Here is a 12,536-nt window from a genome sequence, read left to right as displayed (position 1 = left end):
CTGATCATCACATCTCAGATCATAAGGACACTGGATGATGATGATGATTTTTAGAACAGCACTACTCTCAGTGATTCTCTCTGGTTCTGGGTGCTGCGTAGCTAAAAGGTTTTTTGGTGCTACTTTGTTACTTTCGGCCAGTTGTTATGATATATAACCATGGCAACAGGGTATTGCTTTTACTACCAGGGGCAGCTCAAATCATACCCGAACTATGACCCCAAATCCGAGGAGGTGGAATGGAGGCTTCGTGAATACAAAAAGAGATGAAGGAAGTTCAAAACATCTCTTCCATTTATCGTAACGACCAAGGATCATTTCCCAGACTCTCTCTGCCCCGCCTTCTAACCATACAATCAGACAGATTTACATAGCAGCAGCAAAGCAAAAGACATGGATTAGCCGAGCCGCCAACAACAATATTATATCCAGGACATAATATTGTGGAACATCATCTCTGCTGCCAAGCTGAAGATCTGTTAACATGACAGTAATTAGACATGAGATCTTTCCTGCCACCCACAATGACTCTGAACATATTTGGATGATGTTTTATGACATTTAATTTTCCTTTAGGATCAATAAAGTACACCTGAATTGGGTGGCTGTTAGGTGTACTAGATATTTCCCTTAAAAGAGCAGCTGTAGACGTGGTAGGAAACAAATGCCTTCTTCTGATGACCAGAGGATTCCTCCCAACATGAGAACATGTAGTCCTACAAAAAAGTAGTTGGGTTAAGATGTTCAACTTGACTGAACCCCTGAATTCTGTGCTAGGATATCAGAGTTTTAATCCACCAGAATGAACAAATTATTTAGCAGACATAAGAAGTATTCAAATAAATCAATGACTGCTCCTCAGGGGTTCATCTATAAAGAGGAAACACATGGTGACAACCTGTATGGTCATTGTAAGACTCTTAGACTCTAATCTCCTTTAATTGGATAGTGAAGGCTTAGAATCAGTGCTGTGACTGACTGTGATGAGCGTCATTATAGTGCACAGAGAATGGCGCCACCTGAGGACCTCACTACTTTTCGTATCCCACATACAAATCATAGAGAAACAGTCTGATATGATTACATTACTGATTAGAAACACATTGTACACCTTTAGTAAGAAGATTCAGTTCAGTTTAACCATATACAATATATACATAATTTTTAGGCATTTTATGAAAACAGCTCAATTCAATCCAGACCCAGAATGCTGTGCAGTTCTGGATCGAATTTCAGTGAAATGATCAACATTTTATTTTCTATTGATATTGATTTATCACAATAGAAATTATCTTTTTATTGTCCAGCCCTAGATGAGCACCAGCAGTGGAACATGTCTGGAGTTAGCACTGTCACAATAAGCATTAACTCAATAAGTCACATGATAATATAAATAATTTTAATAATTTCCATTATTTATTGTTCTCTTTTTCTCTCTCTCTTTCTACCAAAACCAGATGACAAAGTCTTCAGTCTGGTGCTTCGGTCTCATATAGCCCTTTTTTTGCAGGACGATTGTTTCCAGAGATTCAGTTTTCATTTTATTTGTTGTTTCTGTTTCATTTATTTTGGATATTTAAAATGTCTTCCAGTTCCAGTGTTAAATGTTTGTTAGGATTTAAAGTCTCTTGATCTTTGAGATTGTGTTCTTACATTATTATACTGTTACCATTATATTGATTGAAAATATTGTAATTTATCGCAATAACTTCTGGGATAATTTATTGCTCAGTAAAATTTGTCACCATAACAGGCCTACTGGGAGTTAATGACATGGAAAACACACAGGCTCAGCATGACTGTGGTACCTCCACATGGTACACTCAGGGTCGTCCACATGTTTGTATCCAGACTCAACATGCCGACTGGAGGCAGTAGGAATTTGACATGCAAGTCATCCTATTTCTGCTGCTGCCTCACGCAGACACCCCTGAGCAGAGCACAAACCCTGACTGCTGACGTCAGAGACAGGTTAGCAGGAGTAATCCTTTGGTCAGGCTGGTTTCTAAAGACTGGGCTCAGGTACCGTAATTCTTCATGTTAGACCCTGAAAGGTTATGGTTCATCAAATGTTCTCTTGCTGTCTCCTTACACCACATAGCTGCTAACACATTTCCTACCACTATTACCAAATGTAGGCAAGCAGCAGGTCCAGGAGCCCCCGGACTGATCTGCTGAACACTGAGTCATTCCTCTGACCGTTTATTGCACATCACCTGAAAGTAACAATACTTCCAGTCACTGCTGTCCCCGTGGTTACCCTCCAGCAAATCAAATGGTGAAGTCAAAGCATTTTTAGCTGCAAATAGTTGTTGAGGAATCCAGAAACACTCCGTTTCTACCTGAAACATCTAGCTGAATTAAACAGCTGCTCTGAAGCAGTCTGTTTTGTGGCAGTTTCCACACAGGGTAGCACACAGCACACTGGTCCATTTCAAACCAGCATTCAAAATCACACTTCTAATAAAATAGACCATTTAACAGAATTATTCAAAAAGCAGTTTCTCAGTGGTGGACTGCGCAGAATCAGAGGAGCTAAAAGAGAATGCAAATGACCAGAGAGTGGCTGCCAGGCGCAGGAAAGCTTAGAGAGCTCTGAAAGGCCCAGCTACTCTGGCTGCTCCGGCTACTCTGCACGCCACTGAGGAGACTTCAGGATTAGGACGTTGACTCAGCAATGCAGCCTTGTGATTCCCATTAACTGAGTTAGAACTGCAGATTGGAGCTGGCGCTCTTTCAGTGCTCCTTAAAATAAAAGGCTATTGTTAACCCCCCCACCCTTCTGGATATTAAACTGCAAAGAGTGTGGAGGCCACACGGTTAAAGCACTGTTAATGTCATGTGTGCCATGATCATCGAGAGCCAATAAAAATGATAGTTGGTAGAGAAACGTTTGACTCATTTATGGCCTGCACCACTAATGGAGAAGTCAGCTGACTGCGATGGCCTACAGTTCTCCAGTGGACGATCACAGACATCCTCAACAAGGAGGGTGACAACAAAGGTCACTGATAAAACAAGATGGTTCTGGCTATAGACTGGTGTATCCAACGATTTTAAAAGAGAAGCTTTGATTCAGTAAATCATGTCAAAGGATCCCAGACCAAGTCCAGATACACTAGTGTGAAGGCATCCTATATGAACAGAAGTAAAATCTTGACGTATATAGCCCTGTGTCCTGGATCTGTTTAGTATAGAAACTTTATAAGTTTGTATATTACATGGGTACTTTTTCAATGATATCCCAAAGTATTGATGTGCATGTATCAGATGCTGCTTCTAGCCCTCAGGTCTCTCTGCTGAATCATCACAGACAGAGTCAGGAAGCAAACCAACATTTCCTTTTCCAGTTCAAGCCAAGAAGGAGGAAAAAATGAGCATTCTGCACATTCTGTATCCAAGTGACCTGCTAGCAGAGGCACAAGCTGTCTGTTCTTTATGCTGCAGAGCTATAATTCCCACTAATTCACCACTCTCGCCTCCACTTTCTGTTTATTTTTGAACTGTGAGCAGAAACATTCATTGGCGAGCCATTTCACAGCCGTAAGTGACAGGAGACGGGTTTTGGACGTGGTGGCCACAGGATGTCTGAAAATAGCCGAGGCTGACCACATACTGAGCTCTTTGAAAGGCCTCTACAACCTCCACTGCTGCTCAACCTTCAGGCTTTGGCCTTCCTTTCCAGGAAGGCCAAAGCCACCCCAGATTCAGCGGCCATGACAGCATGTTTTCCCAGCCGCAGCGAACTGAGCACAGCTGTTCTCCGACAATCACAGAAACTGTCACCAGTTGGGATTTTAGGGAAGCAAACACACACCGGCCTTCAACATTTTGGGTGGAAACGGTTCCTGCATCGCCTGCTGAAATCCCTAAAGTCATTTCCACCCATGAACACTGGAGACGATGAGAAGGATGTCCAGATGATCTGCTGTGGATGCTTCAGTCACTGATTCCCCGACAACAGCTGGAGATTTCCTGATACAAATGAGCTCTCCCAGCAGGAATGTGGAGAGAGCCGTCGGTCTAACCTTGATCCTCCCACACCGGTGGGAAGAAATGATGCTGAACTCTAAAACCTTCTATCTCAATAATTCAGACCTTTAATAACTCATATCCTGATATTTGATCATAGATGCCATCTAAATGATGTGCTGCAGGCAGAGCAGAGTGAGGCTACAATTCACATACAAAAAACGAGCATGGAACTTTAAGTCAATTAATTTGATTAATTTAACTTTATTAATTTATTTAATAATCGATTAATCGCCAACTACAGTGAGCTAACTAAAAAAAAAGGTAATTTGCTGAAAGATCAACACATCGAGGCAATTAAGCCAAAACTGTACAAAAATATTTACATCTTGCATTTAATATGAAAAGAATCTTCAATGTCTGTAAATATGTTCTGCACAGAATTCAAATGGCAGCTTAGCTTCATCTGGTTCAGATTCTGTAAAAAAATAAAGTCTTACTGACCACCTATTCCAATATTAACTGTTTAACATCAAGATAGTCACCAGATTATCCCCTCTCAGTTCAGTTCAGCAGCCTGAGCTTTTCATGTTGGCGTTAGGATTGTTCAGCTGCAGATGCTTTGCTACAAATGATCAAGAGTTCATTAAAGAAATGCTTGTTAGTGACTTCTAGGAAGTAAATGTTTATTTGCATTTTAAAATGCATTTCTAACACTCTATAAATGCGGCTAAATAAAAAATTTGCAGAAACTGCTAATTTTTCTTTAACCAATTAATCTTCAGAATAATTGTTTACTAAAATGATCGTTAGCTGCAGCCCTAGTAGTGTATGCTAAAAAAAATGTAGAAATTAAACTGCATCTTCCCTTCATTATATTTGTAACAAAAAACCTAAGAAAATCTACTTTAGTCAAGCATGTGAAAACCAGAGAGGAGAGGAGGATGTCACTGATAAACGGCAGAGCGAGCAGACGGATGAGGAGCTCCTCTCTTCCTGCCAGAAAAGTCTCTCTCTACAGTTACACTTTTCTTCATAGGCTTCGGTGAGAGCTCTCTTCAGATTCACTGCTACACTGACTGGTACTGGAACCTCCAGCCCACAGCATCACCATTCACGACTCTTTGAAGATACATGTATGACATGATTGTGACATTTAATTTCTCTTTTGGGGTAACTATAGCCAACAATCTGACCTGCAGCCCACTCCTGTCATTCATGACAGTAATTACAAAGTGCCTGGGTGCTTAACAAAGAGGTACAGCAGAAAACGTTAGTCAGGATTTCTAGACTCAGTTCATGAGAAAATTTATCATCAATATGAGAAATGAAAGCTGAGACTTCAGTCTCCCATGGAGACGCAGGTGAGGAGAGCCAGGGAGGATGTCAGCAGGATGAACCCACAGACAAGAGCGTGTTGAGGCATCGCTCATCAGTGTGTGGGTGGATGACTTTATCCGCCGTGTCGGTGGCTATGCTAACTAGCCTGGCTGTGTTGTGGTAAAACTGTAGCTTAGCAGAGAAAAAAGTGGTGGATGATCGCTAAGCCCCACCTCCTGCCTCTGATTGGTTGTTTCTGAGCGAGTGGTGTATTTCTGCAGACTGCAGTAGGAGAACTGGGAGGAGGCAGAAGAACTGGATTTTTTTTTTACAAATGATTTGTTTTATGACGAAATAGCAATTTAAACAAATATGTAAAAAAAACAACAACACAAAAACACATATTGTGTATAAAAGATGCATCCTGCAGCATTAGCCAAAAAGTGTGGGTGAAAGGTTTTGATTGGTTCCCAGCAGAGCGTTCCCAGCCACTGGTGTGAACTTCCTCTCTGGATGCTCTGGTGATGTTCAGCAGGGAATCAAGTTTCCACAACGATCTCTGACGTCAGGCGGATGACGTGTGGTGAGCCTCAACTGAGTACTGATGGCAAAGCTCCAAGACTCTGTGTTGTAATGTCAGCATTATCTCCATGGAAACAAAATGGTAAATATTGTTAACGACGTGAAAGCAGCGGGGGCTAAGCGGTGGCGCTGCAGTATGGCAGAAACTGAGTTTTTCCTGGAGAGCAGTCATCACTCACACACTGCAGCTCTGTTCCCCAGTCATTAGCTCATATGTCGGGCCATTAATACTTTTTTACAAACTAAACTACTTCTCTGGAAATGAACAACTGTAAATATTAGTTTAGAAGATAAGGATGGAGAGAGTGAACAGTGAGGGATAAGTAGTTGAGTTAAAAAGGTTCAACATCTGAAATACAAAACCTCCAGATCCTCCAGGACAGAGTTACAGCCTTAGGAAGAAGTATTCACCCCTTTCACTTTTACCATCATCACTCCTAAATGTTTAAGATCAATTCAATTCTAATTTCAGACAAAGAGAAGCCAGGTTATGTCTTAAAATGATGATTTCATTCAAGTAAAAAAAGTTCCCCAAACCAACCCAGGTCTATGAGAAAGATGAACAATTATATTAGTAATCCATTATTCTGATGATTACTTAGATAAAATTTGGGCAAATTCAGCAGATTTTTCATTTTACCACTTAGGTTTATTTCTGCAACATTAGAAATGCATTGAAAGATGTAAATAAACAAATAATTGAATCCCATTTTTAACTAACAAAAGCAACATTTTATTGCCTGAAATACAGTAAAGAATTCCTTTCTTTGAACGCTTGATAAGAAAAGGATGAATTTGTAGCAAAGGATGAATCTGCAGCTACACGATCCTAACATCATCATGTGAAAAGCTCAAACCTTTCATCACAGCGTAGGGCTGATCTGGACTAACAGATGAATCGTTCAAAAGCAAAAGGTGAGTGAAAAGCTCTATAGAAAAAACTCTACTGGATGGAGGTAAAAGTATTCCTACCTCATAGGACCAAACACACTGGACTTTGGCGAACCTCCTCACACACCGGCCCACCTCCACATCCTCATGGGTGGTGTACATCTCCTGCAAGCATTCACGGATGTGTGGCACCATCCTCCTCAAAACCTCACGGCTCATGATGACACCCGGACCTCCCATGCAGAAGTTCTCTCCAGGTTCCAGAGCCAGCTTTCCGAGCTCATCCCGGGCTCCCATCCCAGTCTGGCCCAGAAAGATGGCCTCACTGCTGTTGAGGCTCCGCAGAAAGCTCTCCAGCCGCTCGCTCTTGATGTACACATCGTCGTCGGCCCTCATGAACCACTCGTACTTGTCCAGGTAGTGGTCGTGCATGTACTTTAGCATCATGAAGGACTTCTTCTGAGGTGGGTAGGAATCATCCACATTCCTCAAAGCCACAATCGGGATGGGGATAGATGTGTCAGAGCCCTCGCTGGAGAAGAACTCCACCCTACCTGGGATGGTCTGGGCCCAAGTTCTGGAAACAAGATAAAACACAGACACAAAGTGAGACAGAGCTCAGAGAGCAAGAGCTAACATTAAGATGTTTGACTTCATGTGGGGGTGACAGAGACTAAATGGCTAAAACTTGAAGTTTACGTATCAAATGAAGGCTATACGTAAACTTCAATGGTTACGTATAACCTTCAAGTTCAGTTGCATAGCACATTTCAGCAACAAGGCAATTCAAAGTGTTTACATCATAAAAACATCATTCATCAAAACAGACCTGACCAGAACCAGAAGACCTGAAAGATCTGGAATGTTGACACAACAACAACAGATCTTTATTGTATTATAGTGCTAAACCGTTAAGTGATTTATAAACCAACAGCAGTATTTTAAAATCTATTCTCTCAGTGAAGGACTGTAGAACTGGGTGATGTACTCAGTCTTTCTGGATTTAGTGATTTTTTTAGGCAGACGTATGAAGACATCGTTTCAGTAATCAATGTGACTAAAGATAAACGCATCAATGAGTTTCTCTAGACCTTGCTGGGACATTAGTCCTTTAATCCTGGAAATATTCTTCAGGTGATAGAAGGCTGATTTTGTAACAATATTTATGTGGCTCTGAATGCTCAGGTCAGATTTCAGGCCTGATCTCTAGTTTCAACTGTGGAAACTAGTTTAACTCTAGATTGTCAAGCGCAGAACTTGCTGATCCACTTTGCGATAACTCTGGATCGTCCCTCTGATGGCCAAAGATAATAACTTCAAACTCAATCACTCCAATTTCCTCCTATTTCAGGTCACTTAGAATGCCCTAAACCAAGGCTTTTTAAAGTGTGGTCTAAAATTAGCAGGACAAGCCCCTGAAGACTGGAGCTGGAGACCCCTGTTCTAAAGTCTTGCCTCTTCAGGAGAGAAGGAGTTCACCTACAGGCTGATACTATCCACATTCCACCAGCAGCATCAGCAGGTTCATTCAGTTCTCCTCGGGGTGTTGAGATGTGGTGACCAACTGGCCTCCTTTTTATCAAACTTTAATTAGCCTATTAATTCTTTATCAAGCAGCCAGGTGCTGCAGGCATTCACATATCAGATAGACTTCAGAAGCTGGAATCAGGAACTGCTCTTGTTCCTGTGAGACAAACTGTAGCTCACACTCTTCACTTTCTACAACTCTGGTTTGTCCACAACAGTGGATCAGTCCAGGTCTGGTGATTCTGTAGCACAGAAAACTCAAATCCGCCTGAATGGCAGAGATCAAACTCCCACCAGAAGGTGGCGCCAACAACACAAAGGAGAAAAGCAAAGAAGACTCATCCTCATTCACATTTTACCAATGAGGGCTTCCATGGTCCACCGACCCCAGAAATGATAACCTCACAGCATTAAACATGCCAACTGAACAATGAGTGGGAATTCAGTTCACTTCTAATAAAGACACGTAACAAACAATAAACGAGGTCATAACAGATGTGTTTCATTACACACACTACAAACCATTAGAAGTTCAAGTAAACGCTTTAACTGTGGATCTGAGTAGGGCTGAAACTATTAACCTCGATGAGTCAGTTATTGAAATAATCATCAACTAATTTAGTATTTAGTAAATTGATTAATCATTAACTTGTGCACACAGACTCAATAAAGGGCTGTTTGCTAAAAGAACAGCACGCTCAGAGCAAACCAAAACTGTACAAAATATATAACTTTGTATTTAATTTGAAAAATATGTTTCACTCAGAACAGAACACCTCAAGTTGCAGTTTCAGCTTCTCCTGGTTCATATTCTAAATATAACACATTTTGCTATCCAATTATTAATCTGTTAATTGAAAAAACACTCAGCAGATCAGCCACACTATGTGTTCAGTCCACTAGCAAGGCCTGATGTTGAATTTAGAAGGATGTTTTTAGCTGAAGATGCTTCCTTTGCTACAAATGATGATGTTCACTAAAGGAATGCCATTTCTGCTTTTTAGGAAATTAAAGCTTTGCTTTATTTAAAAAATGATCTAAATTTGTCTATTTTCATCTTTTAATGTATTTATAACCATGTATTAAAAAGGCGCAAGTTTGTTAAATGAAAAAGCTGCAGAATGTGCCAATTTTTTTTATCTGATTAATTGATTGATCAGCAGAATCAACAGAATTATTTAATATAATTTGGTTACTGACTTGGATCTAAGCTCATTGTTGCTTTCTTGTCAACTTCCAGCCAGTGTTTATTCCAGTGTTTATTAATATCATCCCATTTTCAGGAAGAATTTCCAACTCAGATCTTTGAAATTCCAACATTTGAGTTTAAATGGAGCCCAGCATGTGAGCTGGTAGAGAGAGTGAGTGGATGTGTTCTGGGCCTTAATGTGTTGTGCAAGAAGACATTGGAAAAACAGTTAAGGCCTTAAAGGGCCACTATTATGCAAAAATCACTTTTTGCATTTTTCTGTACTTCCATTTTGGCATCTCCTGCTTCTAGAAACAGTCCAAGAGCAGGAAAAATAAAATAAAATAAACACCCCGTTGATGGGAATAAGTAAATGTCCTGCTGGTGTTTGCAAAACAGCTGGTTTCAAAAACCTCTAAACCGTTGTGTCACAATTTGTTACCTTGCAGGAGTCCTAACAAAACTACCAACCTGTGCCTGTTCTAGGCAGGATTTACCAAAAGACTTGGACTGTTCAACACAAATCTGGAAACGATGGTTAACTGTTGCCGATCACACAAACTGATCACCTGCGTCTTATTTCTCAGCCTGCCTGTACAGCTGGTCTCTTTCCTTCACACTGCGCAAACGCGCAGCAACAAATCCTAAGACATGTCGTGTGGAACTATAACGCACTGAATGAATGGGGAAGTTTGCATGTTGCGGCGGAAACACGCAAACTTTGTGCGTTTCCACAAAGTTTGCGTGTTTCCGCAAACTTTATGGCATCTAATATGCCATAAAATAACAATGCCATACTTGACGGCGTTTGGCTACATCGAGGCTCACTTCAGTAAAAAAGACATATGGAGGATCAGATAGCAGGTAAAGCAGCGCACAACTACAAACACTCACCCGGATTAGCATGACGGTCAGAAAGCCAAACAAATAACCCGCAAAATTATTTAAGTCTTCGAGCTGCGATGTAAGACGCTGGTTCTGCTCTCGCTGTTGAACCGCTGCTACGCGCTACAGGTAGTAATATTTCACAGACAGAGCGCCGCTTCTGCTCCACCTGGTAGTGACTCTCACACCGAACCTCTGTTTAAAGCTGCATCATCTAACTTAAAAAATACATTTTACATACATATTAAAACCTTCTCTGTCCTAACATGAGACAGATAATCTCTGAAAAAATAATCGATATCCTCCCTGTTCTGCATAATTATTCTGCTCAGTCAGAAACAGCCAATCAGAACTAGCAGTAATCAGCTAGCTGCCATGCTATCAGGAAAGTTTCATTCAGTAACTCAGGATTGTTTATTGTAATGGATCCTGCCTTTGAATGTTAAGTTTTATACTTGAATTTTTTTGGCAACGTTGAGAGGTTTTATTTCGACTTTTTGCATTATTTAGCCTCTTTACAGCCTTCATATGTTTTCAGTCTGTTAAAGATAGTATTACCGATAGCAGGACAATTTGCACAATGCCCGTTTTGTTTTTTTTCTTGGAAAAAGTTATTAAAAACAAGTTTTTGTCTAAATTAAGATGAATTCATGGTTCCTTTTTCCACATAATGTAACCGGTAGTGCTTATGATTAAAAAAAATAATTATGTGATTGGTATCTGTGATCGGCCGTGATCGGCCCTCATGGGTGATCGGAATCGGCAGGAAAAAACCTGATCGGCACATCTCTATAAATAACCCTTGAATGATTTGAAATGTCCTCCAAGCCTGTAAATGGTGGTTCCATTTTATTATTACCCATCTTATTTAATCATCCCCCTCATCTGTTCAGCCATCTGTGCACCTTTGTTTCAAAAAGCTAAATATTAAACCTCGACAATAAAACTAGTTTTTAGCAAATAAACAGTGCCACTTGCTTTTGAAGATGTTGCTGAGAACTCTGTGAGCTGAGATCATCCAGTCCTTTCACATTCTTTTCTACAGTGATGATGTGGAGTTTATCAGTTGCTTTATTCTAGTACAAGCCAGTAAACACATGCTGCCAATCAGCCACTGACAACTGAGAGTTGAAATTGCACCAGAAACCATATGCAAATTATGCAACAGCAAAAATGTTGAGTTCATGTTGCAATATGACATGAAGTCATTGTGTCGAAACGCCTGTAGCTCAGTATGTTACATAGAATCAGGAGTTTGAATTAACAAATACAAAACAATCCCATCTAATTTACATTATGTAAAAAGGGGAATACAAATGATTAAGAAAACAAAGCATTGTGGTCCAGTAACAACTCATGAAATCAGCTGGAAGACTTCAGGATTAGTAGCTTCTTGGATGACCAATTAAACAACAGGAAGTGTTCCATATTAAGAGTAACAGTACGGAATTGATTAAAGCATAAAGTTCTTATTTAATTTGATTAAAATCAAGATATATTAGCATCTATTTTGGACTACACATTTGAACATCCAACTCCAGACAGGAGGAGTCAGTGCCTCAGCAGTCATGAACCTCGCTGTCAGATGGAGACTCTAGACTAGTTGAATGATCTCAAACTGCTTTGCTGGAGCGCCAGAATACAACTTTTAGAAGTGTCTCTTGTCCAACACACAGGAATTAAATGGTGAAACTGCCTCACCAGCATGCAGTCAGGCGCTACAGAGCTCTGCTAATGAGCTGATATTGGACCCAGGTGTGCTGAAGCAGACAGAGTTCCAGACACCGACCCTGGAGGACTGGAGTGCGAGACCACTGCTTTACAAATTATAAATAATAATAATCATAATAATAATTTTGATTTTCTTTATTTTGTAAGTGTTTGGATTCTGTTGAAAAATTGCTGGTTTAACAACTTTTGAGTTTGATTTCAATGCTTGGATTTATTCTTTTTGATGACAAATGACCAAACTAAATAACTAAAATACAGCAAATATGATGGTGCTTTAAATGGTGTCTCCAACCAGAAGGGTGGTCCACTAAGTCTAATGGTTTGGGGTCCCTGCAATCTAGGGTCGCTCCTGTTTGGAAAAAGTTGAAATATTCCATGTAAGTTTAAGAATAAGGATGACCAGCATCTGTATCATCCTCATCCTCTGTTTAAGCCCGTC

General features: G+C 40.4%; 1 protein-coding gene across 1 annotated transcript in view; it reads right to left on the bottom strand.

Moving 5' to 3' along the window:
• chsy1 (chondroitin sulfate synthase 1) overlaps window positions 1-12,536 on the bottom strand; it is a 36,495-nt gene that overhangs the window by 23,073 nt on the left and 886 nt on the right. The window contains exon 2 of the mRNA XM_008404950.3: window positions 6,847-7,342. Coding sequence (XP_008403172.1) covers window positions 6,847-7,342 — 496 coding nt within the window. The remainder of the gene's footprint in view (window positions 1-6,846; window positions 7,343-12,536) is intronic.

Source organism: Poecilia reticulata, chromosome 3 (genome assembly GCF_904066995.2).
Source record: "Poecilia reticulata chromosome 3, P_reticulata-male-v2, whole genome shotgun sequence".
Lineage (NCBI taxonomy): Eukaryota > Metazoa > Chordata > Actinopteri > Cyprinodontiformes > Poeciliidae > Poecilia > Poecilia reticulata.
The sequence above is the reverse complement of the archived record's forward strand: the minus strand, read 5'-3'. Positions and strand labels throughout refer to the sequence as shown.